We start from the raw sequence: 26,550 nt of genomic DNA, 5'->3' as shown, positions 1-26,550 counted from the left end.
CTGACACATTTTAAAAGATCCACAGGTGGCGCTAATTGCACTTGTGATTCTGTGAGGGGACCTGCAAACCATGCACTATGTGGGTTCTGAGAACAGACTGAAAACCTTTGTGTACCCTAAAGGTGCATACACACTGTACAATTTTTTTTTTCATTTCAGCCATTCTGAATTAAATTGGTAAAAATATCTTTCAGTGCACTTACAATGAATAATGCATATACCCGCCAGTTGTTCATAAAGATTGTCAGTCAACTGTGCATGCAGCTCAATTTGGATGTCTTAAAACGCTTATAAACTGTAGCTGGGTCTTTCGTCTAGGACACTGGGTTCAAGATTTATGTCTTTCAACAAAATTGGTCAAAGAAAGATTATACAGTGTATTTGCACCTTAAAACTTTAATCAATAGCAGAAAAACCACCAGAAGCTTCTTATACCCCGTTATACTCACTGCAAGGCAAATTCCCTGGTTTAGCATGTGGACCCAGTAGTTTGCCTTTTAAACAGTTTTTTTTTAGTGTGAACAGGTCACCAGTGTCAAAATTCCTAAGTCTCCAACCCTTCTTTTTACCCTTGTTTGAGATCTGGATTGACCCGTTCACACTGCAAAAAAAAAAAGGCAAGTTACTGGATAGAACCGCTTCACCCGGGAATTTACCTTAGCAGTGAGAATGGGGTCTTGCACCCCAAGCAGTGTTGTTCACACTCGCAGTGTGAACACGGTATGAATGTGTATTTAGTAGGTATGTGAGTAAAGTGCCTTTCTTGATTCATTTCTAGCTGGATACAGAATACTCTATTGCCAATTTTCAGAGTATCTAGTGATATTTGGAGCCAATCATATGCTGTTGTATGTAGTAAAGCAAGTGTAGGGCAATGGCTTTACCATCAAGTGGACTAGGAAGAAGTAATGGGGAAATGGATTTATAGCCATGTCTGAATTCAAATCATTTTCACAAAATTGTTGTGCTGGGGTGGAGGAATTCATTAGGATGCCTTTGGTATACAGCAGACACCGGCATCATAAGTGTGGGACATACTAAACAGGAGAGTTGTAACTTTATAATGCTCAGCCTGCCCAACTTCCCATATTAGTTACCGACATAGCAGATTTTTTTTTTAAAGCATGTAAAGACATTAAAAACATACAAACAAAAACTCGAAAATAAAAAAGCATGAATATCAGTCCTAGTTCAGGAATCCTTATATGTAATCTGAGGAACAAGGTGCCTGTGGCCAACACATTTTGCTAGGAGGGTCCCCAGCTGTTTCAAAGGGCCTTTGAAACAGCTGGGGGACCCTTCTAGCTAAACAAGTCAGCCAGACACCCCATTCCTCAAAGAACTTAAGCAGATTAGATTACACACAAGGTTTCCTATAAAGAGGAAAACCAGTACAGCTGGATAAAGAGCCGTCGGAACTGCTCCAAAGGGTTTTTCCCTAGAATGTGCAATTCCTCACAGGACTCTTTACCCAAAATTGTGAGTGGTACAAACCAACAAACTGCCAATTAGCCATCAGTTCCATTAAAAGGAACCTGAATATGAGGAATAGGGGTGCCTATCCCACTACTCAAATATAATCAAAGCAAGAATGGTGTATTAGTCTGTTTTTTGTTTTCCAATTTTTGTTTGTATGTGTTTTTAATCATGTCTATTACATATTATATAAAAAAAATTAGACATGCTTTGTGATATTAGTAATTCCTCCAAGCACAGATATAATATAGATAAAAAAAAACAAAATAAAAAAAAAACATTTTAACTGAGGTAGCGCCTGGAATAAACTGTCCCTGGGAAAGTTAACACCCAAAGTATCTTAAAAGCTAGCAAACAAGTGTCTCTTCAGTTGTAAGCATTGAAGTTCCAGCATTCCTTGCCACCTACTACAGCCCAGAATATTCTTCAAGATGCTACTAATGAAACTGGTTTCATTAATAACACATTTAAAACTAAACTATGATTTAATCAGTCATAATCGTGCTAATTATGTTTGTGACATTTGGTTGTATGCTCCTAAATGAAGCCAGGCAAAAAGATTAGTAAAATCCATTTACTACTAGAGAACATCAGTTTTCAATGAAAACCACAAGCAGCTTGTGACCAACTTTAACACACCACAGGCAATGAAACCACTTACTCTGAATCCCTACACCAGTAGCATTATGCTACACCTACAGCAAAAGATGGTCAACCTTCTCTTCACCAAAGCCAGGATCCAGTCATTGGTACACATGTATTGGAGAAACCTTAAGGAGAAAGAACCAAAGTAAACATGACTAGTGTACACTAGTTTCCCATGTTACATTCAAATGACCACTAGGCTGGACAGGCAGATAGGAGAATAAAGCAGAAGCTGTAAACCTTTATTAGCATTCTGTAAAAGTGGCCATAAACGTATACAATTTTGTTGAATTCCACCAGATTCTGATGCGTCAGAGGTGAGGATTCTTCTTCCACTGGGCCATTTACCCTTTATCCTATATAACAATCAATTTTAGCCTACACTGGCATTTGTTACATAGGGGCAAATTAATCCAGACTAAGTGATAATGTGGCTGGTAATTTTTCACCCACCAATCAGCACCTAACTAGTCAAGCCCAGTCTAACTCGACACTTGGAGCTGATTGGCTGGTGATAAAGTACCAGCCACATTATCAATTCACTGAGCTTAAGTCTAAACTATAGTGTCTTGTTTTACTTTTCCCTTCTGGTCTTGCTGCGAATTAGCCACAATTAACTCTAACTCAAGTGTTCTCTATAGAGCAGTACATTTATAGATCTTACATTTGTTGTTCGTATGGTGTACTCTTTTACACATTGTCTATTTCAGGGACATCAGTTATTGCTACACTTTTGCAGCAAAGTGGTCCTGGCCCAAAGGGTAGCAAGCAATTTGTCTGAATTCTGTCTAACAAAAATCGGGTGCTGTTGCCAGTGTTTGAACCACGCATCAGGCGAAGTGCACACTGGCAATAAGTAGAGGAAAGAGCTAGTTTCAACATGATGGTATACTACAGGGAAAGTAAGTGAAAGGTTTAATACCACCATCTACATTAAGCAAACAACTTTACAATGATATGCAATATAGGAGGTAGATCGCACAGGATAAAAGAAAAAAATAAAACACAAGCTTTATAGATCTATAACATTGTATTCAAAGTGCCCAGAAACTGAATAATCAAGGTAAATTGCAGAGACCCATCTCAAAAAAAGATGTTAGTGGTGGCACACTTATGCAACCTGTAGTAACGTAGAAAAGTGTGCCTCTACCAAAATTACAAACACTAACTTTTGGGGATGGCACGCTGCAATCCAACTTGTTTCAGAAAACTTTACCTTAATGTTAAAATATTAACAGCATGTGCATACCTTTCCATTCAGTTCTCTAGCTGCATCCTTCGCATCTGCAGGGCTCTCAAATGTAGCAAACGCAAACCCTCGGGACTTGTTTGTTTCAGCCTTTCATTAACAGGACTGGAATTAAACAGAATATATATTTCAGCTTTAGATCATTGTCAAGTTCACAAAACATTGAGTGTATTTAGTACAAGAGCTCAGAACTTCTTAGAGGACAATTTAGCTTTATCAATTCAACACATGATCAATGCAAAGTGATCATCACAGCTCACGTTCATCCTCACCGAGCCACCCCACTTTTAAACACTCACCTTCTGCTATGTGCCCAAATTTCCCGAACACTGTTTCCAAAGCCTTCTCAGTGTTCAAGCTACTGATGAACAGTTTCCCAGGGCGGTCGGTTTCCAGCATTTTCAAACCAAAGTCTAAGATAAGAAAATACACAATTACTACAAGATGCAGACAAACCAGAATTATAAAGCTTCTGCATTGTAAATCCAAATTACTGGAGCATGTAGGCCGCTTAATTTGTTTTTAGAGATGCTGATGCAGAGAAATCTGGTGTAAAATTGTCAAAGTTAGACATCGGATCCAATCCTTTCACATCTGTTCTGGAGATTAAACCTCCAAATAAGATAAGTAGAAATTTCAGTAGTCAGGTGCACATCAGATTTCTCTGTAACTCCCCCAGCAGTCCTTCCAATGCTATTTTCATATTACATGTACCCAGTTTGTTTAATCACCGTTTCCAATTGTAAAGCGCAACTTAATATGCTGCACTATATAACTTGTAAATAAATTTAACAATGGCACATCAAGTGTCATATTGGATGAAGGCCTCCCAGAGAAGTTCAAGGGAAATCAGGTTAAATGTGTGCCTCAGGCAAGTTGGACTAGTATATGGAGGGCCTTTAGGGACAAACATATATAAAACTGCACTAAGCTATCATTGAAAGTGCAAAGGTTGTCAAAGGAATTGACTACATCCAGATAAAAATCAACACAATTAAACAGATTAAATCAGGCTTACATATTCCCAGTCAAACCCCCTTTATCAGAGCTACAGAATACAGAAAAATGAAGTGCCCATACCTTTGTTCTGGGACAGGGGTCATGCATCCAATGGATAACCGTGCACAGAAAGATTCAACCTGTAACAAAACATTCAACTTCAGGAAATACTTCTAGGAAACCTCCCATTACACACCAACCTCCACCCAACTGCAGTCTCACCCTCTCAATGAAATCCAAGAGGCATTGGTTTGGAAAGGAACATTGGGATGACTTAAGGCATGTAGTTTCCATTGTGCACTGCCATGAATAGTTATGTTGTAGGTCTCCAGTACATTCAAGTTTTTGAATCAAGGATTGGTGTCATACATGTGCATGTGGCATTAAGCAGCATTTTTTTTTTCATATTTTTGTTTAAAACCTATGAAGTGTGCTTTAGTCTTTTTAGGACATCCGAGGCTAGAGGACATGGGAGCCAGAGAGCATTTCACCTTGTCATTAGATTACTGTGAAACCTCTTTCCTACTAAAAAGTATCCATTATTCCCATACTAATTGGTGCAAGTTTTAATCCAAGCACAATATTGTTTGTGTATTAGTTATCCATCAGTGCCTTTCCATGTTTCATTAACTTCCATAATGTAAAGGTTCTGTATCATGAGACAGATAAGCAGCGCAAGTTTGACTTAGACTGAAAAAAAACAAAGCTAGGTCGTCTTTGCTTACCCTCATTGCAGTTTCTCAGGAATTTGAAGGCTTACAGTAGAAAGTCACTTGTTTTAGTCTGTCATGGTCTTTGAGGAGAGACATCATTTGGTTCTTCATTAGCCTTTAGAATCATGCCTTTAAAAGTGACACTACAGATTTGCAAACACATTGAAACAGTAACAGCACATACGGTTTGTAGCCTCTTTGAATGGCATGGCCTACTTTTATGAACTGCAGATTACCATGTGTCAAATTCAGAATTGGGGGATTTCAGAGTCCTTTTTTTTGACAGCAACTGTAGGCAAGTTTGGTATGCATTATCCAAGTTTAGAGTATTTAATCTCAAGATCCTTTATATTACACACACCAATTTGATTACCATTTTCTGGAGATTGTGGTTTGTTGCATCAGCAGCATACCCACTACAATTTATATGGTTGAGTTATCCGTATTTTGAAGTCGCCATTGTACTCAGAAGTGTGTTGAGCTGGGGATACCATTATGAAATAATAGGAGATGTGGCGTTTGTGAAACTTTACTTCGAAAAAAGTTACAACACTAATACACAACTTATGCTATACATTGTACATTTCAGAGAAAGGCTAACAAAATTTGAAGATTAAGCATTTCAACTTCCTCGATTGAACATAAAGTTGGTTGAGGAGAAAACTTACATGTTAAAAAAAATGTAAAGATAAATAAAAAAATGAAAACCAACTCCTTGGGTCCTCTGATGGTAAAAAGGCAGAGCAAATGCCACTTTGCTATAATACAACGTCTTTGGTCCATGTTAAGATTTTTTTTACTTTAGTATCGGCTTCTGCCACCGCCTCTGTCAGATCTGCTTCCTCCTCGGCCACCACCTCGGGGAGCTCCCCGACTTGAGTTGCTGTATGAGTCACGAGGAGGGGGATACCCTCTATCCATTGGAGGTGGTATGCCGCGCTCCTGTCTCCCAACTCTGTCACGCCCACTTGAGTAGATATCATTCCTGCTGCTTGAGTAACTGTCTCTGCCTCCATAACCATCCCGCGTGCTGCTGTAATCATCATAACGACTGCTTCCACCATATGATGGAGGGGGCCCTCTTGCAGGTGGGGCACTACGTGAGTTACCTGCAGGGTCAATGGTCAGGCAATAGGGCAACACTGAGTTACATCACATTTTAACTTGAAAATTGCACCTAATTTACTTTTGCTTGTATTTCGATTTTTTAAGGTCTGCCATGTTTAGCAAATTCTACTGGATGGGGTGGCATGGCAAGTAAGCTATAACCTAGATTGTTGGCATTAACAGATTAGGCACACTGTAAAAGGTCATCCCATTGGGGTAGCGAGCTCCGGAGCAGCATTTTAAGACTGAAGAGATTTTGCCACATGATATCCAGAGTTGCATTTGCGTCACTGGGGTATTTTTTTTTATATCTTGCTGTAGGTTAATTTATTAGTATTCCATGTAAGGGAGAAAATAATTTGCCCTCAAACTAATTTTCTTTACTCTTCACCGTGGGCAAATAAGTATCCTGAAAGACAGTACTTTGCAAAATAGCACCTTACCGTAAGGCTCATAAGAGTCTCTGTAAGAACCTCCACTTGGATGATCTGAATAGTCTCTATCACGACCTCCTCCGCCTCCTCCATAGCTATCACGTTCCCTAAACAGCAAGATTAACTTTGTTAGTTAGCTGGAAGTAAGGGTGAGGAATGGTGGATAAAAATAGATACATTTGAGAACATACCCATAGCCCCTGGAGCCATAATCATCACGGGAACTTGAATGGCCATATTCCCGGTAAGCATAATCTCTTGGGGGCGGTGCATAATCTCTGGAGTCCCTGGAGCTTCCATAGTCTCTACCAGAGTAACTAAAATCAAAAGATTTTTATTTTAAAACCTTCCTGTCGAATTTTTTTTTTTTAAAGCAGAGGTAAAAGTTGTTCTTACCCATCGTACCGGTCCTTTCCACTGTAGCCATCATCTCTAGGTGACATGTACACATCTCTACGAGAAGTCATAGAGTCTCTGCGAGGTGGACCTCCATAACCATCTCTTTCACGTGACAATGGAGCTGCAGACAAACCATTTCAAGAAAAATCTGTAAATTACTTGTTCTATGTTGCTTGAGATACTAGATGGCAGAGCTTAATTCATGGAACCTAGCCATAACACGGTAAACAAGCATAATATTTACCTCTTCCACCCATGCCACCAGATGGTGCTGATCTTTTAGGTGGTGGACCACCGCTTCTTGGTGGAGGTCCTCTTTTAAGTGGCATTTGTCCTCTTGATGAGCCTCCTGTGGGGAAGGAAGATTTTTTTTTTAGAATTGTTGCATGCCACTAAATGCATACCAAACCCACTAGATAGAAAGTATAAATTAAGATTTACTCAATTACACTAGGATAATTTTGCACATTACAAGCAATTAAAATGAGGGGAATGTATAAACATGAATGGGTATTCTGTTTTTCAAACCAGTCCAAAAATCACAATCAAGTATGAAATGTGATAACAGCAGCCAACATGTCTCCAAAATAAGACCAATAGAATCTTACATCTTTCGTGACTTTTACAATTTCATTAATGACGCATTTAAATAGCATGGAGACCTTTAGGGACTTAACCCTTTGAGTTAAAAGGGAATTTGACAATTGCCATCGTTGCTGTGAGATCCTCAAAACATCAATTAAAAACGCCAGCACCACTCTTCTGCGTGCAATATTTAACTAAACTAACTTTGCTGTATTTGTATTTATACCAAAGAAAAGTCGCTGTGAGCGAGGCTGGTATTTAGCAAATTCAGGATTATTCAATGCAATGTTGGCGTCTAAAGGGCTTATACAAGGGTAGTGGAGTTGGAAAGACAAACTTATGACTTATGGCTAAACAAGAAATAAAGTCAACATCTTGTCTTAAAGACCCCGGTTTTGTTTAGGTGCTGCAAAGACAAGTACCTCCTCTTGATCCTCTCATGCCTCTTGGTGGCCCTCGGCTCCTTGGTGATGTCGGAGGTCCACGCCTACTTCCCACTCCGAAAGATGGCTTTGTAGCCTGCTCCACCTTAATTGGCTTCCCATCTAAAGCCTGTGTTGTAAAAAGAGGGAAATTTGACTTTGAAGTTGCAATGAGCTGTATATATTCACTACAAAGACCTTGTTAAGCAATCTTAATAAGTGATCTTCCAGCAAACACCCATATCTAGAATTAGGACTCTACAACCTGCAGGTAGATATTTTTCCAGACAGAACCACCAAGTGTTTAATTTCCAGACATCTTTAGCATCAACATTGATCCCAATCCAAGGTCAGCGTACATGCTAGGCTGTTACATAAGGCCTCGATGCCCTACCTCAGGTGATGTGTGGGCTGGTGCAAATCTCCCTGTCCTAAAGTATCTTCCCAAGAAACTAATTAGATTGCTTCCAGTACGTCAAGACAGTCTATGGGCAGCAGTGTTCGACTAAAGATTGTCACCATCTCTTAATCGTCCTTTCAACTAAACATTGCTGTTTTACAGGAAGCTCAACATTAAAGAACTATTTCAACTGTATAGCCTTTAGTTATAACCTTCTCAAGAAGATATATACTGAATTGGTTACAAAAAATAATGTGGGATGCACTCGAGGTTATATTAAATAAATTAGTTAATGGATTGTTTACAAAATAGCCTTCAATTTTAGGTTATTTACAAGAAAATCTATAGTTAAAGATGGAAGAAAATATTAGAAATTGTAATGAAGTGATCGAATGTGTTTGTTGTGCTTTTAATATTATGAAAATGTATTAGTCGATATGGAGTCTTGGTACTTGTTTCCTAGCACGGCACCCGTCGTGACGGATGGATGCAACCGACGCAATTTCAGGGCTATTTTTAGCCTTTTCCCGACAATTAAAAAATCGTGTCCATCGCATGCCTTAAGTTAAGGCATGCGATCGACGCGATTTTACATAGCGAACAGTGTTAAATGGGCCAAATGTACCCAATTTCTAATTGTATACCCACCCTTATGGGTATTTTACATGTGAAATGCCGCCCCCCCCCCCCATTGTTAACGCCACCCCACAGCTTGGCGAGTACAGCGAGGGGCAGCAGTACGCTTCCTCCGACCTTTTCATACCCCCACTATCCACGTCGGCGTGGAGTTGCCTTTATATAGTGTGGCGAGCGCAGCGAGCCACACGAGCGGACGCGTAATACCTGTGAAGTAATGCGCGTCCCCTCACGACGTGGATAGTGGGGGGATGAAAAGGTTGGAGGACGCGTACCGCCGCCCCTAGCCCCTTCGGGTTGGCGTTCATCGTCGGGTGGCGTTAACAATGCGGGTGGCATACAACATTGGGCCCAATGTAAAATCGGGTCTCAGGGACCATTTTACATTGGTTGCGATGTAAAAATTGTGCCCATCGTATGCGATTTTTTTAGGACCCGATGGATACAATCAAAATCACAGGCGCCGTGCTAGGAAACAAGTACCGGAGTCTTTAACCCCTTTATTGGGTGATTGAAACAAGCTATAGGTTGCAGATAACTATCACAAAAAAAAAAAAAAAAAAGTGGAGTTACTATTGATATCGACAGGTTGCCTCCACAGAAAACTTCCTTTTGATGGCACACTGCAGTCTACCTCTTGTTTCAGAGTACGTTACCTTAAGGTCAAAATATTAACAGCATGTGCATACCTTTCCATTCAGTTCTCTAGCTGCATCCTTCGCATCTGCAGGGCTCTCAAATGTCACGAACGCAAACCCTCGGGACTTGTTTGTTTCACGATCTTTCATTAACAAGACTGATGAAAACAAAAACATTTCAATTTCAGCTTTAGATCATTGCCAGGTTCAAAACATTAAGTGCATTTATTACAAGAGCTCAGAACTTCTTAGAGGACAATTTAGCTTTATCAAATCAACACATGATCAATGCAAAGCGATCATCACAGCTCACATGCTTCCTCACCCAGCCACCTGCTTTTAACCACTCACCTTCTGCTATGTGCCCAAATTTCCCGAACACAGTTTCCAAAGCCTTCTCCGTAGTCTCGGTGTTCAGGCCACCGATGAACAGTTTCCCAGGGCGGTCGGCTTCCAGCATTTTCAAACCAAAGTCTAAGAGGGGAAAATACATATTACTACAAGTTGCAAACAGACAAGTATAAATAATCTGCATTGAAAAGTACAAATAAATAAAATATGAAGGCCCCTTAATTAACAGAACCACATAGGATATATATTAACAGTAACTACACAACTCAAGTCAATGCGCAGTGGGAAGGGGGTGAATGCAAACCATGTGCTGCAAAGTATATACGGCCTGTGTGGAGTATAACGTCCAATTAGTGCGCCCCGACGCAGGAGGCCGCAGGGAGGTCTCAAACCCTGGAGGAACTGGCCAGCAGAACGGCGGCGCCAGTCACGGCTGAGGTGAAGGGGCGACACCCCGGCACAAGATGGCGGCCGGCAGTGCGGGAGTAGAAGCTGCGTATATAGAGACGGCTCACACCGCCGCCCCCTCATCTGCAGCCCCGGCCCAACAGCGCCAACATACACGCTCACAAGAAGGTCAAGCCGCCGCCAAAAGCCAATGCCGCTAGCGGCAACAGGCCTCACCTAACTGATCGCACGGTGGATTAAGATGGCGGCAGCTAAAATGGCGGCTCCGACCCGCATGGCCGCCTACCTTGACCAGCGACACACAGAACGGCGAAACACACAGAACGGCGAAACACACCGCGTCCCCGAGACAGCATCAAGGTGGAAACTACCATACCCTCAATATTCCGGACCACGTACAAAACGCAAAAAGCCCCACCGACAATAACGGCCCCATCCACTTACCGTTGTCACCGCTCTCAGACTGATGCACAAGTAAAATGACCGCGGACAAAGAGTGCGTGTGTCTTAAATAGTCCTGACGTCACTCAGCCAAGACGAGGCTGTAGGGCCCGGATGCGCAGATGCACGAATGGCAGCAGGTCACGTCTGAGGGTCACGTGGTGAGGGTAGTACAGCGCTACAGTGTGCGAGAGGGAGTGTCGCTTCTGCCGGTGCGACGTCATTGGCTGGCTGCGCCTCCGCATTCCGCAATGCCATTGGTGCGGCCTGTGGGCGGGGGAATCTCGCTCACTCTGTATGCCCGGATAGTGATAACATGCCGCTGCATATTTTATACCTTAATCATTGTAGCCGCTACTACTGTGTGTTTATGTCAGATAATAACCCTTCCCACATTAGTGACTGTAGCTCGAATTTTTACACTGTCATCCCTGCACTATATCATGTGTTATCCACATCCACAATGCTTTATAGTCCATGCTATTGATATTTGTCTCTGTGCGTTCGATCTTATTTGGATTTTTATACTGTTTAAACATCTGACAAAACAATGAGAGACTGACATGCCCTTAGTATAGGGGTCCTCATTCTGGTTGAATCACTAAGCTGTGATGCTCGCAGCTTACTGAGTCCCAGAGAGGCCGCCCCGGTGAATACTCGCCCCCACCGCCGCCGTATGGTTGCGATGGGATGTATTTTGAAAACACATCCCCTCGCATGTACCGCAGCAGGAGAAATCATTGGATGGTCGCTGACCCTCGACCACTGCGGTGGCTGTGCACCTTTCGCCATGTGACTTGGCGAAAGATCAATGCAGCTTGCTACATCTCTATATAGGACCTTCTTGAGGTCCATTCGCACGGCCACGTGCGTTCACACAGGGCCAATGTTTTGTCTTTGTGCATGCGGCATGCGCTGGGTGCGTGCTGCATCGGTGAACAAACTGTTTGCTGGTTCCATCCTTGCGAGCGGGGGCGGCCACCTGATGTCAGCTGCCTGCCCACTTCCCTCAGAATGTGTACGTAGATCGAAGGTTGCTCTGAGCAACCTTAGATCCGCGTGCACATTTCACATTATTCAATGGTGATCGGCGACCATCGAATGATGTGGGTGTTCCCCGCAGGCTGCAAATGGATGTTTATGTAAAACATCCATTCACAGCCAGTGCAAACATACGCACCTTGCGAATGGTGGGCCAGCTTACCACCATTCACAAGGCGTGATCTGGTTGACCCGCAAGGATGCAATGTCGCATCCGAACAAATCATAACCCCCATAGTGTATTTTCAGTTTGGAGTGTATACAAACTCCACAAGTGTGATAAACACAACCACTGGAGAGTATACACACAACACAGATTACCTCACAAGTGTGATAAACACAACCACTGGAGAGTATACACACAACACAGATTACCTCACAAGTGTGATAAACACAACCACTGGAGAGTATACACACAACACAGATTACCTCACAAGTGTGATAAACACAACCACTGGAGAGTATACACACAACACAGATTACCTCACAAGTGTGATAAACACAACCACTGGAGAGTATACACACAACACAGATTACCTCACAAGTGTGATAAACACAACCACTGGAGAGTATACACACAACACAGATTACCTCACAAGTGTGATAAAAACTGGAAACTTTTCTAGATCCATTTCTCCACATAAAAAAACTATGATTTTAGTTTCCATATTGTATTTATGATATAATTTATACTGCTTTCAACTGTATAGGCAAAAATATTCAGCATGGATATTGAGAATAATAACATATACTTTCTTTGGCAAAATACAATATTGAAATCACTAATAAAAAACTAATTTCACACAAGAGGCCCATTTAGCATGTAATATTTCGGGGGTTAGGCTGGGTACACACCAGAACGATTTGGCCTCAATCCCGTCAATTTCAAAGCAATTTTTGTCTGATTTGGCATGTTTTAGATCCGATCCGATGCGCGTTCCTGCTGGTCGTTTGGTCACTTTGGAGATCCTATCTGCTGCAGTCAGGATTTGTAAAAGATCCCTTCAACTGGGTACAGATCGTGGTCGGATCATATGCAGATCGTATGCAGATTGTGTGCAGATCGTCTGCTCCAACAGATCTTGCGACCATCGTACAATCGTCTCACGATCTGCTCACGATCAGGATCCTTCTGTGTGTGTCCTACATTAGCCACAAACATCTCAAATGAAAATCTTTCTCTAATGGGCAAAACCATGTGCACTGCAAGTAATGTCACATGTACAGAGAGAGCAAGAAAAAAGGAAAAGTGGAGATCTAAATATTACATTGATAACCAATTATTAAAAATTGTATAAAAAATGAATAAAAAGGTAGATCAATTGGGTATTACAAAATTATATAATACATTTATTAAACATTCTGAAAAAAATATCAATATAATGGCTATTATTGACCAAAATATCAGTGCACTTGAAAGAATAAAATTGGACTGAGCAATTATACTTATGGTGGTCTCCCGATTGTGTCTGTTGAGGCCTACTGAGGTTTGCTTTATCCGCCTTATTAACACTGGAAATTTTAATGGTGGATATCCATGGAACCTGATTGGGTTATTGGTGCTGTGTTGTGATGTCTCTGTCCGCATTAAATGGGGCAGGGTCACAGGCCAGTTGAAAAGGCAACACAAAATCGAGCAGGTGCTGGTGTCCCGAATGCTATCTTCCAGTCAGTGGCGTAGATAGCGTAAGGCAGCCCCCGCTGCTGCTTGGGGAGCGGGGGCTGCGTGGGCGCCGGATGCTGGCACCGGCCACTGCCCTCCACCCCTCTCCTTTACTGTGCCCCGGCTGCTGTCTCCCCTGCCGCGTCTGTATTCCGCCAGGAGTCGGGACCGCATATCTACTAATCTGCATCCCGGCGCCTGGCTCCTTATGAGTAAAATGTCCATTACAAAATGGCCGCCTCCTTAGAGCTGACCGTTTTTTAAGATGCTAGAGGAGGCAGCGACGGCCTCCTCTAGCATCCTTACAAACAGTCTGCTGTAAGGAGGCGGCCATTTTGTAATGGACATTTGACTCAAGGAGCCAGGTGCCGGGACGCAGATTAGTAGATATGCGGTCCCGACTCCCGGCGGAATACAGACACGGCCGGGGAGGCATGGTAAGAACGGGGGGGCAGCGCTAAATTTAGGGAGGGGGAGTCGAAATTATCCGGCGGGGGGGTGCAAATATTGGCGCTACGCCCCTGCTTCCAGTTATAACCACTTAGCTTAGGGGCACATTTATCAAGTAATATTTGCGGCTAAATCCCCGAAAACACCAGTTTCCGGGTCAGGGCTTCGCAGGGTCGGGCTCTTTCCAGAGCCCTGTCCCTGCGCCCTTATAATGATACATCCCGGCGGTATAGCTCGACACCGCAATGCGATGTCCGGCGATGTAATTGCGCCGGCATCGCTCTATATTGATAAATGCGCCCCTTATTCTCTTGGACTTTCACTTTGTAGCATATTAGATGGACACTCCGCTGCGAATACCCCCCTTTATTCACTCTTTTCAATCACTTTGCCCGAGGACCTTTTTCCTGTTTTTAAACTTTCAGTAACATTCAAAATATATTATTCTGACAATTTTCTTACGCTCTAGATATAAATCTATCAGTCATTCATTGATAAAGCAGTTGTTGTATTAGAACATAGGTGGTGAAATAAGTTGTAGCTACAGTTCACACTGTAAACAAACAGATGGGTGGGGTACAGGCTATTCTGGCACTACTATAGTATTTGAATAGGTCCTGCCTGGATACAGGATGCTGAACAACACTGTGGTCCCCACCCTGTAACAAGTTCTCTGTCACACAATACAAAGACTACACATACAAAAGAAGTACAGCATAAAGCAGATTTACTGTTTTGAAAACAGTAAATCTAAAAGGTGTATCACCTTCAAAAGCAACAGTCTGAAATGCACAATATCTCATAATTATTTTATAAACAAATAGGACTCAATCTGTAGCATTATTTTCTGTTAATATAAGCAAATAATGCACCTTTTCTGTCAGTATAAACAAATAATGTCTAATGGGGCATACAAACGGGGTGATAGGAGGGCTATTTTGCGGTCCCACACATTACTATTGCCTGACTAGCGTTAGGGGCCCATTTATAATTATCGCATTAATAATGCGATCTGGGCGGAATATTACCACCCAGGATCGCATTGTATAATGCGGCATTAACAGTGGGATGTATCAGCCGTAAGCCGGGGGGTCTGCACATGCGCGGTTAGCACTGCCCCCCCGCACCGACCCCACTGACCGCACTGCCCCAGCAGCAGTGCGATCCCGTAGCCCATAGGCTACAATGGGCTATCAACATCTCAGAATGGGGTACTTATGTAGTATCTGGGCTGCCGATTTTCTGATTGTATGCCTTACCTTAAGGCACACAATTAGATGCGATTCAACGCGATTTTCGGCAAAATCGCATCGAATCGCATCCGATATCGCATGCTATGCGATTTTGCATAGGATTCAATGTTAACAAGGTCCTGTTCATTTCCCCACTATCCAAATGGGCATGGAGTTGGATATAAACCTGTGGCGAGCGTGGCGAGCCACCGAGCCCGAAGCGTGGCGAGCGGACGCAGATTTCTTAAAAAGTATTCTGTGTCCCCTCGTGGGGCTCGCTACGCTCGCCACGCTTCGGGCTCGGTGGCTCGCTACGTTCACCACAGGTTTATATCCAACTCCATGCCCACTTGAATAGTGGGGAAAGGAAAAGGACCCCTTTTTCCCATTGAATTCTATGTTAAAATGGACCATCGCATCGCATACGATTTGGTCGCATGCGATGCGATGCTACCGATCCAACCCGATTTCTAAATCGGACGCCCAGATACTACATAAGTACCCAGAATGGTGATAGCCCAGGGATGCAAAGCCGGGCTGCCCAATGTCGATACCAGTGGAGCCGCTGTAATATAAGTGCCCCCCGCCGATAATTTGGCAGCGCGCCCATCCCTGGCCGCCCATGCCCCCTCCCCCCTCAGTGCCCCAGTGCCTTACCTTCCTAATAGTCCACACTCGCTCGTCCCTAGACCACATCCCTATATTTTGGGAGCACAACTACGGTGCGTGCAGGCGTCCCTCCTTCCAATGAGGTAAGGTTGGGAGGTATGTTTGCCTGATTAATGGCATCAATGAGCCTGTTTAACCCCTTCCCGACATATGACGTACATTTACGTCATATGTCGGTTGCGGGGGAATCAAGCCAGCTCACGGAGTGAGCTGGCTTGAAAGAGAGCAGGTAATAGCTGTATATTACAGCCAGGTACCTGCTCTCACGGCCACGAGCGGCGAGTTCGCCGATCGTGGCCGTTTAACCCTTTAAGCACCGTGGGCAAAGCGCCCGCAGTGCTTTAATAGCTGATCGGAGGGGGAGCGCCCCCCTCCGGCGCCGATCGGGGCCCCCCGCGGCGAGATCGGAGGGTGCCGATCGGTTGCCATGGCAGCCAGGGGTCTAATGTAGACCCCTGTGCTGGCCGTGTCAGCATTCCTATTACATCCTGCCTGAGGCAGGATGTAATAGGAAGTGCTGAAAATCACTATGTTCAGCCATAGAGCTCTATGGCTGAACCTAGTACAGGCGATCGCGCCCCCTAGTGGTCAAGTACACTAGGGGGCCTTGTAGTAAAAGTAAAAAGTAAAAAAAAGTTTAAAAATAAAAAATAAAATAAAAAAATATTAAAAGTTCAAATCACCCCCCTTTCCCCATTTCACAAATAAAAATAAATAAAAAATAAAAAAATAAACATATTTGGTATCGCCGCGTTCCTAAAAGTCCGATCTATTAAAATATAACATTAGTTATCCCGCACGGTTAAAGGCGTAAACGGAAAATAATTCCCAACGCCAAAACTACGTTTTTTGGTCGCATCGCCTACCCAAAAAAAAATAACTAAAAGAGATCAGAAAGTCGCCCATATCCCATAATGGTATTAATTAAAAAGTACACTTCAGCCCGCAAAAAATGAGCCCTCACCCAGGTCCGTAGGTGGAAAAATAAAAAAGTTATAAGCCGCAGAACATGGCGATGCGACGCAAATTAGAAAAACCGTAAAAGTTTCTATTTTTTTTTTTAGTGGTAAAACATAACGAAAACTATATAAGTTTGGTATCACCGGAATCGTAACGACCCATAGAATAAAGATAACCCATCATTTTAAACGAACTATGAACTCCAAAAAAAACGTAACCAGCGCAAAATTGTGGAATTGCGTTTTTTTTCTTTTTTACCCCACATTGAATTATTTCCTGATTCCCCAGAATATTATACGGTATAGTAAATGGTACAATTAAAAAGTACAACTTGTCCCGCAAAAAAAAAGCCCTCATGTGTCTATATAGCCGGAAAATTAAAAAAGTTACGCTTATTTGAACGCGAGGAGGAAAAAAAAAAAATTAACAAAAAAGGCCTCGTCGGGAAGGGGTTAATGGCATCACTACAGTGGTGTGGGCTGCCCCCAAGGGCCACCCACAGCAAAATGCCGGCCCCTTCTTATTGACTGCAACATAATGTGGAGCATAAAAAAACACGCCCCTTATTGCAATTGCGCGACAAAGGAACTCGCATGGACTAAACAGACTGGCACCTGGTGTCAGGTAAATGATGCCCCTGGGCTTGATTCATGTTTGTAAGTAAAGCAAAAAAGCAAGTAGCTTTGTGTCTGGAACAAACTATGGGCCTGATTCAGGTTGGCTTGCTAAGCAATGTCAATTTGCTGCTTCTACTTCCGAAGGGGAAAAAAATGGTAGGCGACCATCGAATGGATGTGGGCGGTGGGGAGGGGATGCGGGCCGTGGGGAGGGGGGCATTCAGCGGGTGGCGCTGACCTGTTCGCTAGGCTACGAGTATACCCAGCCTAGCAAACAGGTGTGAATCAGGCCCTAAATTAGTTGCAGATTCTTCATCTGAGTATGAAACATAGAAACATAGAATATGACGGAAGATAAGAACCACCGGCCCATATAGTCTGCCTCCAACAGGGATTGTAGAACAGCCCTGATATCACTCTGTGCATGCTCATGTAAAGGGGGCATATTCATGGCCCCAGAGCACTGACTCCACCACCTCTCTGCATGTTGGCCCAGCAGAGTTACAGAAAGTGAAGCTGCTCTGCCAGGCATTCAGGCTAGACAGGCACTTCAGACCATTGACCTTTATTGTGTTTGCTTCAAGTGTGAAAGATTAAGCGTCTGCGTACACAACTTTCAACAATGCTGCCATAAAACAATGCATCTCTGTGCGATGGATTACCCATCACCTTGTCACCTTTCAGTCACCGCCCAGGAACACCCACAACATGTACAATACATTTCAGAGACCATGCGTCTAAATGAGTACTACAACTCATTTGGGATGCATGTGTGGTGTCATGCTACGGATGCCGAATAAGTCACTGACAGTCGGAATTCTGATGTTTTTCTGACATCAGAATACCAACTGTCAGTAGCCCGACAGTCGTAATCCCAATTTACATGGGCTACTTTAATAGAATAGATGGCTAGCAAGGGCGTAACTACCATAGGTGCAAGGGGTGCAGTGGCTATGGGGCCCTGAACTTAAGGGGGCCCATCTTTACTGTCTAAGTAATATGTTTTGCATACATTTATCATCATCAGTTGGTAAATAGGGAGCTCTTACAAACTTTTGCTATGGGGCCTACGACTATCAATTTATGCCCCTGGGTAATAGCCTGTTTGGTTCCTTTAGCCAGGTTGTAGCTGTACTGTTCCTTTGCTCCACCTCCAAACATCACCAATAACTCAAGATATATGGCAGGAAAAGAGAAATAATTTTCTAGCAATACAGGACGCACTGCTGCATCAGATATAAACAACTGCAAACATTGACCTTCATGAACAATTTATTAAATGGTCATGAAAAAAACAAATTACTTTAGGCATAGCCCATAAGACACATAACATACACAGTGATCAAATACATTTTAAAACCTAAATGGGTCCCTGTTTCTAATGAGGAATGGAAAGTTATATATACTGTGTTTCCACGATCATAAGACCTACCCCGAAAATAAGCCCTACCCTTATTTCTGGAGAGCAGTCCAAAATAAGCCCTACCCCGAAAATAAGCCCTAGCTAAATCCCCATTTTCCCAAACCCCTGTGCTAAACTGCAATTCTTCCCCCTGCCCCCATGAAATGGATGCTGCTGCGACAACAACCCTGATACCGCTGAAGCCTCTGCTGGCATCAGTGGTCCCAGGGATGCATTGTGCATGTGATGCCCGCACGCACCATCCAAGGCTGGGTGGCACACAGGCTGGAGCGGAGTGACTGAGTGCCGAAAAGGCTGAAAATGCGGAAGGAAAAGGAAAGCGGCAGTTGTGCTGAAAGTATAAGGTGAGGGGCAGGACTGAGGGGCATGATGTGGATACGGTAAAAGCAGGACTGAGGCGCATGATGTTGATAAAAGGGGCATTCATTAAAATAAGCCCTACCCCGAAAATAAGCCCTATGGTATTTTTTTTGTTTTTTGGAACAAAAAAACAAGACAGTGTCATATTATCGCAGGGCTGGGCAACACCGGCCCTCCAGATGTTAATGAACTACACATCCCAGGATGCTTTGCATTAGTTTTGCTACGTGGCCATGCTGAAACTGATGCAAGGCATGCTGGGATGTGTAGTTCATCAACATCTGGAGGGCCGGTGTTGCCCAGCCCTGTATTATCGGGTAAACATGGTACTTTAAAAAAAATAATCATATTAAAAATCAGATCCCGAGTGTAGGCTAAAAGCACTCCTAAATGTCAAGGAATGTACTGTGGTTGAAACAGTATTCAAAAGTATCAGTCCTTGCTATAAGTTGCAACTTAAAATAATTTGTATCCAAATCAGTTGTCTGGATTCCGCTTGCTGCTGCAGCTGTATCATTTGCACACACCAAAAATCCTGGGTCCAACCCAGCATTTGGAACACGGATCCAAGCCAGGTCGAATACGGGATTTGCACCGTTTACACTGCGGTGCCTACCTGCAGTGTAGACCGCGATAACCCCCGCCAGGACCGCCGATCGCCACGCTGGGTGCAAGCCCAGCACCAAGGTAAGCTGCTGGGCTGCCCCCATCTGCCGTGCACCCCCCCAGCCCCCGTCCACGAGGTGAATGGATGCTGCACACAGACATCCATTCACCTCCTCCCTGTCGCCGCTTCTGTCTGTAGAGTACAGCAGACAGCAGCGGAGGCTGTGTGTGCCCCCCAGCCGGTGGTAGCAGAGAAGAGCTGGGCCAGGCAAACTACATTTGGATGCCCGGCAAGAGGGGATAGCCAGCCAGCCAGCAGGGAATTGGTGCACTACATGTGGCTGCAAGGTGAGGGGGGAGAGCCAGCAGGGACCTGGCGCACTACATGTGGATGCCCAGCGAGGGGGGGAGAGCCCCAGAAGGAGGAGAGCCAGTGGGAACCCGGTGGCAGAAATGGGTGCAGGGGGAAAGCCGGCGGTAGCAGTGGAGAGCTGGGCCAAGCACACTACATGTGGATGCCTGGCGAGAGGAGAGACCCAGCCAGCGGGGTATTGGCGCACTACTTGTGGATGCCAGGCGAGGGGGGAGAGCCAGCAGGGACCTGGCGCCCTACATGTGGATGCCCAGCGAGTGGAGAGCCCGCGGTAGCAGGGGAGAGGTGGGCCAGGCACACTACATGTGGATGCCCAGCGAGGGGAGAGCCCGCGGTAGCAGGGGGGAGGTGGGCCAGGCACACTACATGTGGATGCCCAGCGAGAGGGGAGAGGCAGCTAGCGGGGTATCGGCTCACTACATGTGGATGCTAGGCGAGGGGGGAGAGCCTGCAGGGACCTGGCACACTACATGTGGATGCCCAGCGAGGGGGGGGGGGGGAGAGAGCCCCAGAAGGAGGAGAGCCAGTGGGAACCCGGTGGCAGAAATGTAGTCAGAGCCCCTTTAGGCCAGGAGCCTGGCGGCAAATGACTCCATTGCCTCCCGGAGTTCCGCCACTGCTAAGTTTGGTAGGTCAACACAAGCATTAGGTCAACAATGGGAAGGACGACAATCAAAAGGTCAACATGACTTTTTCATGTTTTTTGTCCCGAATGTCAACATAAGTCGACATGGACACCGCCCCCTCGCATGGCTTGCTATGCTCGGCACACTATTATATTCTCCCTCCATGCATAAGTGGATGGTAGGGTATGAAATACCGCCTGTTTAATGTGAAAAACTCATGTCGACCTTTTGACTGTCAACCTTCCCATTGTCAACCTAATGCTTGTGTCGACCATCTGATCTTGTCAACCTTAGGCCTGTTGACCTTCTTCATGTGTTGACCTAAGCCCTGTCGACCTTTAGCGGTCAAACTAATGTATGTTGACCTTCATACTGTCAACCTAGCTACCATATCCCATTGAGAACCCAATAACAATCTTAAATGGCAGTCTAGCTGAACTCCGGGAGTGGATGAGCGCCAGTTGGCTGAGATTGAACCCTGATAAAACAGGATTGGTTCTAAATCCCGGCAGTCGGAATCCTGGCGTTCAAAATCCAGACGCTGGAATCCCGACCGCCAAAATCCCGACAAGGGGGGGACTGGGACGGGGGGGGGGGGCCTTGCGAGCTCGCTGCGCTCGCCACGCAGCGTACCCGGTGCCTCACTACGCTCAGCACACTAATTTATTCTCTGTCTATGGGTGTCGTGGACACCCACAGAGGGAGAAAGTGTCGGGATTTTGGCAGTCGGGACTCCGGCGTCGGGACTTTGAACACCGGGATTCCGACTGCAGGGATTGTAACTGCATCCTGATAAAACAGAGGTCCTTATGATAAGCCACAGGACAAGACTGCAGCAGTGGCGGCTCCTACCTGTTTCGGGGAGAGGGCCGCCTCTGGCCACAGGAACCCCCTCCCCCTGTCGCCGCCACTGACATTGCCTCTCTCCTCCAGTTTCCGGCGCCTGTCCTATGATTGCAGGCGCCGGGACTGGCGCATGCGCACTAAAAACATATGTACTGCGCATGCGGCCAGCTTCTATGGGCTGCTTCAGCAACAGTCCCTAGAAGAAATCTTGGTCCCGGCGCCTGTACAATACAAATGACAGGCCCCGGGACCAGCGATATAGGTACTGCGCATGCGCAATTGCAGTTTTTACACGGTAGCCCGCAGAAAGGCGTCCCGGAGGGAGGGAACACCTCCCAATGGGACTGCTTTTGTGAATGGCAGATCGGACTTTCAATAGGAAGTTACTGCCAGTCACAGTGAAGCCATCAGGCTTCACTACAGTGGCGGATCTTACCTGGGGGGGGGGGGGGGGGGGGGCTGCAGCCCTGCAGCCCATAGGTAAAAACCGCCACTGGACTGCAGTATGGCCAGCCACTTGTAGGTTCAAACCCATAAACATCAGATATCAGCCACAATCAAATCTGCATTCTTTCTTTTGAGGAACATAGCCAGAATCAAGCAATTAATTCCCCCAGAAGATCTATGAAATAAAAGGGGATGTGAGGAGAGACTGTGCACAAAAGGTTTATTCTGTAGTTTGGAAGGATTCAGTATTGAATCCCGGCAGTCGGGTTCCCGGCGTTCAGAATCCCGACGCCAGAATCCCGACAGCCGAAATGCCGACAAGGGGGGAACGTGGATCGCCCCCCCTTGCGGGCTCGCTGCGCTCGCCACGCAGCGGGCCCGGTGCCTCGCTACGCTCGGCACGCTATTTTATTCTCCCTCCAGGGGTGTCGTGGACACCCCAGGAGGGAGAAAGTGTCGGCATTTCGGCGGTCGGGATTCCGGCGTCGGGATTCTGAACGCCGGGATCCCGACCGCCGGGATCTTAACTGCATCCCGTTTGGAAGGGATGTGAAAAATGCAATATAGGAATGTGAGGAGATGATGGGGATATGAAAGGTATGTCACCAATGCTAAAAAATATGAAAAGATATAAAAGGTATAATGGTGTAATACGTTCAAAACAATGTTTTATTTTTCATAAGTCACTTGTATAAAAAAACTAATTACTCATAGAAAATGGCATACCAGCGCCAATAAAATGGACAATTTCAGAAAGCCAGGTGAATAAAAGAGGCTCATCAGATTTCTGTTTGGCAGATTCAAATCATCGTTGTCCGTACACACTGGGCAAAATTGCTTCTAATTCAATCGGTCCCCCGTGCATTCGGGCAGCTGATGTCAGTGGATGTCAGCTGCCCACCTGTTTACCGCAAGGGCACTCACAGGTCTGAAACACCATAGCAGTGACTCGATGGTCACTGACTAGCGAATGATTTCTTCCCCACACCCAAGGATGTGAATGGATGATTATGCAAATCATTTTGGGGAATGGCGGGCAGCTGTGGGGGCGGCATCTGGGGGACTCGCAAGGCTGTGAAATTTGCAGCTTTGGGAGTCAACCAGAATAAGAACCAGTATGTTTGGACCTTTACATGCATTTGTATCATCACGCCTAGACTGCTGCAAAGTCCTCAACCTTGGTCTCCAAGTAAAGGATTTGCACTGCTTACAAATGTTACAAAATGCAGCTGGCAAGGCAATTAACCAACCATCCCCGCTTCACACACATAAAATCAATTATCTTTCCCTCACTGGCTGCCTGTAAGATGGCAAATCATTTTTAAGATTGGCTTAATGACTTTCAAAGCCCTTCATGACCAGTGCCCAAAGTACTTGAAGCAGCTTCTGATCCCTTACTGCCCACCTCGACTACTGCGATCTGCAGATGGTGGACTATTAACTGTACCTAGAATCTGCCTGAACTTGTCTAGGGATCGAACTTTCAGCCTTGTGGCTCAGATTCTGTGGAATTCTCTTCCCCGCACAGATTCAAAAATAGAATAAAGACTTTCCTGTTCGCTCAAGCATTTCACTAATATCCACTGTTAAACTTGTTTAGTTTTTTTTTTGTGCTGTAAAGGCAAATGAAAAGCACTTTGAGTCCTGGGAGAAAAGTGCTACATAAATAACATATTATTATTATTATTATTATTTTTACATGGCAAATAAAGACCGTTGCAGCAGGGGACAGGACACTGTTGCAATTATCAGGGTGGCAGATTTATATTCTAAGAAAAGCACATGAGGAGAGAGGGCCCTGCTCATGACAGATTACATTCTAAAGATAGAACCTCCTTTGTTGCCGGAGAACTGGACTATCCTGTTCTGCTGTGTAAAACCTCGCCTTTCAGTTGCCAGTCATCACGGTCTGGCAGGAGCATACCAACAGCTGTGAAATGCCAAAGCATGCTCCTGATCATCCTTTGAGCACCTGCTCTACCACGCAGGAGCAATATTGTTCTGATGTATGGCCAGCTTTAAATGAATAAGAAGGCATTGCTGGAGATGCAATCAACACAGTAGAAAGGAACTTTATTTCACTTAGATGATCAGATGGGTTAATAGAAATTAGGAAAGAAAGGGTGTAATTCACTAGCAACACACAAGGTGCCCATACACGCACCGATCCCGGCGTGCGTTCTGGGCTAAAATAGCATTGCATTGCATCGCATCGCATTGCATGCCTTGTGCATGCCTTGTGCATGCGATGCAATGCGATGCAATGCGATGCAATGCGATGCAATGCGATGCAATGCGATGCAATGTGATGAAAATAAAGTACAAAAAGTATGTGCAGCACATACTTTTTGTACTGTGCGATGAGGCGCTGAGGGAGCGTGCACCTCAAAGCACAGATCGCACCGCCAGGATCGGTGCGTGTATGGGCACCTATATATATGAACAATAGATTCATAATTACACATAGTGCAAGCTCAAGACTCTTGGGTATTAAGCAGCCCATACACGCTGCGATGCCGGGCTGTCCGTTCTGTGCTTTGAGGTGCGTGCTCCCGCGGCACCTCATCGCACAGTACAAAAAGTATGTGCTTGCACATACTTTTTGTACTTAGGTTTCATCAAATTGCATCGCATTGCATGCACAACGGATGCACATGCAATGCAATGCAATGTGATCCGTGCTATTGAAGCCCACAACGCACGCCTGCATCGGGACGTGTATGGGCTGCTTTAAGCAGCCCATACACGCTGCTATGAGGGCGTGCTTTCCGTGCTGTACTAGCACAGATCACATTGCATTGCATTGCATGTGCATCCGTTGTGCATGCAATGCAATGCAATGTGATGAAACCTAAGTACAAAAAGTATGTGCAAGCACATACTTTTTGTACTTAGTTTTCATCACATTGCATTGCATTGCATGCACAACGGATGCACATGCAATGCAATGCAATGTGATCCGTGCTAGTACAGCACGCCCACAAAGCAGCGTGTATGGGCTGCTTAAGGACTTTTTTTTTCAGGATCCACTAATAAATGTAGAAATGGCAAATGTATAGTTCTGAGCATAGACTGGATCTGAAGAGAGAAGAGAATACTGTAGTAGTGTCTATTTTTCGACAATTGAATCGGTATATGCTACATGGGACTGGCTTGCTTAACTCTTTGAGTGCCAAGGAAATTGATCGAAATAGGTGTAAAAATTGCCAAGCAAACGGTTTTTATTAACCCTTTGAGTGCCAATGTTGCTGTGAGAGATCCTTCAAAATATCAGTTAAAAATACCAGCGCCACTCACAGCGACTGTTCTGTTTTTGGGTGCAAGATTTAACTAAACTTCAATAAATTGACTTGGCTGTATTTGTGTTTATTTATACTAAAAGAACAGTCGCTGTGAGCGACGCTGGCATTTCTAGCGGATATTTTGAGGATCGCTCACAGCAAAGTTGGCACTCAAAGGGCAGCAGGTATTTATTAGCAGTTTCTTATATAGCGCATACATATTCCGCAGCGCTTTACAGAGAATAGTTGAACATTCACATCAGTCCCTGCCCCAGTGGAGCTTACAATCTATCTTCCCTGCCACATGTACACGCGGCATACGGTCGTATTGTCGACCACACTTGGTTGACAGTCATTAGTTCGACACCGTTGGGTCGACAGGGGGGGAGGTTGACAGGGTTCTAGGTCAACATGGGTCAAGGTCGACAGGTGTTTAGGTCGACATATGCATTAGGTCGACATGGGTTAGGTCGACAGGGCGTTAGGTCGACATGGGTTTTTTCACTGTTTTTTGAGCCGACATGTGCCGACAGGTGGTATTTCATGCCCTACCATCCACTAGGGTGTGGTGGGAGAATAAAATAGTGTGCCGAGCGCAGCGAGGCACCATGCCCTCACATTGCGAGCGAAGCTGCGGTTCACTTCCAACTGTGTCCATGTCGACTGTGACATTCGGGTAAAAAACAGTGAAAAAACGCATGTCGACCTAACGACCTGTCGACCTAACGTATATGTCGACCTAAACCCATGTCGACCTTGTCATATGTCAACCTAAACGCCTGTCGACCTTGACCCATGTCGACCTAGAACCCTGTCGACTTTCCCCCCTGTCGACCCAACGGTGTCGACCTAATGACTATCGACCAAAGTACTGTAGACAAAACGATCCACACCCGTACACGCACACAGACATACTAGGGTTAATTTTGTTGGGAACCAATTAGCATACCTGTATATATTTTGGATTGTGGGAGGAAACCGGAGTACCCGGAGGAAACCCACACAAGTACGGGGAGAATATAAAAACTCCGCACAGTTAGAGCCATGGTGGGA

The 26,550-nt window shown here is 44.9% G+C and overlaps 1 protein-coding gene and 2 non-coding genes across 3 annotated transcripts; all 3 read right to left on the bottom strand.

The window, feature by feature from the left end:
* Nucleotides 1-1,756: 1,756 nt before the first annotated feature.
* On the bottom strand, nucleotides 1,757-11,061 carry RBMX (RNA binding motif protein X-linked). The gene is made up of 12 exons (XM_083159485.1): nucleotides 10,907-11,061; nucleotides 10,055-10,177; nucleotides 9,755-9,861; nucleotides 8,030-8,159; nucleotides 7,267-7,371; nucleotides 7,020-7,143; nucleotides 6,815-6,940; nucleotides 6,633-6,730; nucleotides 4,451-6,191; nucleotides 3,670-3,783; nucleotides 3,371-3,475; nucleotides 1,757-2,246 (listed from the first exon to the last, which is right to left on the bottom strand). The coding sequence occupies exons 2-9, from the start codon at nucleotides 10,161-10,163 to the stop codon at nucleotides 5,884-5,886; spliced, it is 1,107 nt and encodes a 368-aa protein (XP_083015611.1). The 5' UTR covers nucleotides 10,164-10,177; nucleotides 10,907-11,061; the 3' UTR covers nucleotides 1,757-2,246; nucleotides 3,371-3,475; nucleotides 3,670-3,783; nucleotides 4,451-5,883.
* LOC146040026 (small nucleolar RNA SNORD61) lies at nucleotides 3,552-3,626 on the bottom strand. Its single transcript, XR_014463198.1, has one exon. It is a non-coding gene; the product is annotated as a small nucleolar RNA SNORD61 (small nucleolar RNA).
* On the bottom strand, nucleotides 9,938-10,012 carry LOC146040027 (small nucleolar RNA SNORD61). Its single transcript, XR_014463199.1, has one exon. It is a non-coding gene; the product is annotated as a small nucleolar RNA SNORD61 (small nucleolar RNA).
* Nucleotides 11,062-26,550: the final 15,489 nt, after the last annotated feature.

Source organism: Crinia signifera, chromosome 9, assembly GCF_055691185.1.
Source record: "Crinia signifera chromosome 9, ASM5569118v1, whole genome shotgun sequence".
NCBI lineage: Eukaryota > Metazoa > Chordata > Amphibia > Anura > Myobatrachidae > Crinia > Crinia signifera.
The sequence above is the reverse complement of the archived record's forward strand: the minus strand, read 5'-3'. Positions and strand labels throughout refer to the sequence as shown.

Excerpts from the sequence above, each read along its gene's own strand:
- RBMX (XM_083159485.1), bottom strand. The coding sequence starts at position 10,163 with ATGCTGGAAGCCGACCGCCCTGGGAAACTGTTCATCGGTGGCCTGAAC. Across the intron at positions 6,731-6,814 it reads TATGGCTCCAGGGGCTATGG|GGAACGTGATAGCTATGGAG; the intron begins GTATGTTCTCAA and ends CTTGCTGTTTAG. Across the intron at positions 6,192-6,632 it reads AGACTCTTATGAGCCTTACG|GTAACTCACGTAGTGCCCCA; the intron begins GTAAGGTGCTAT and ends TTGACCCTGCAG.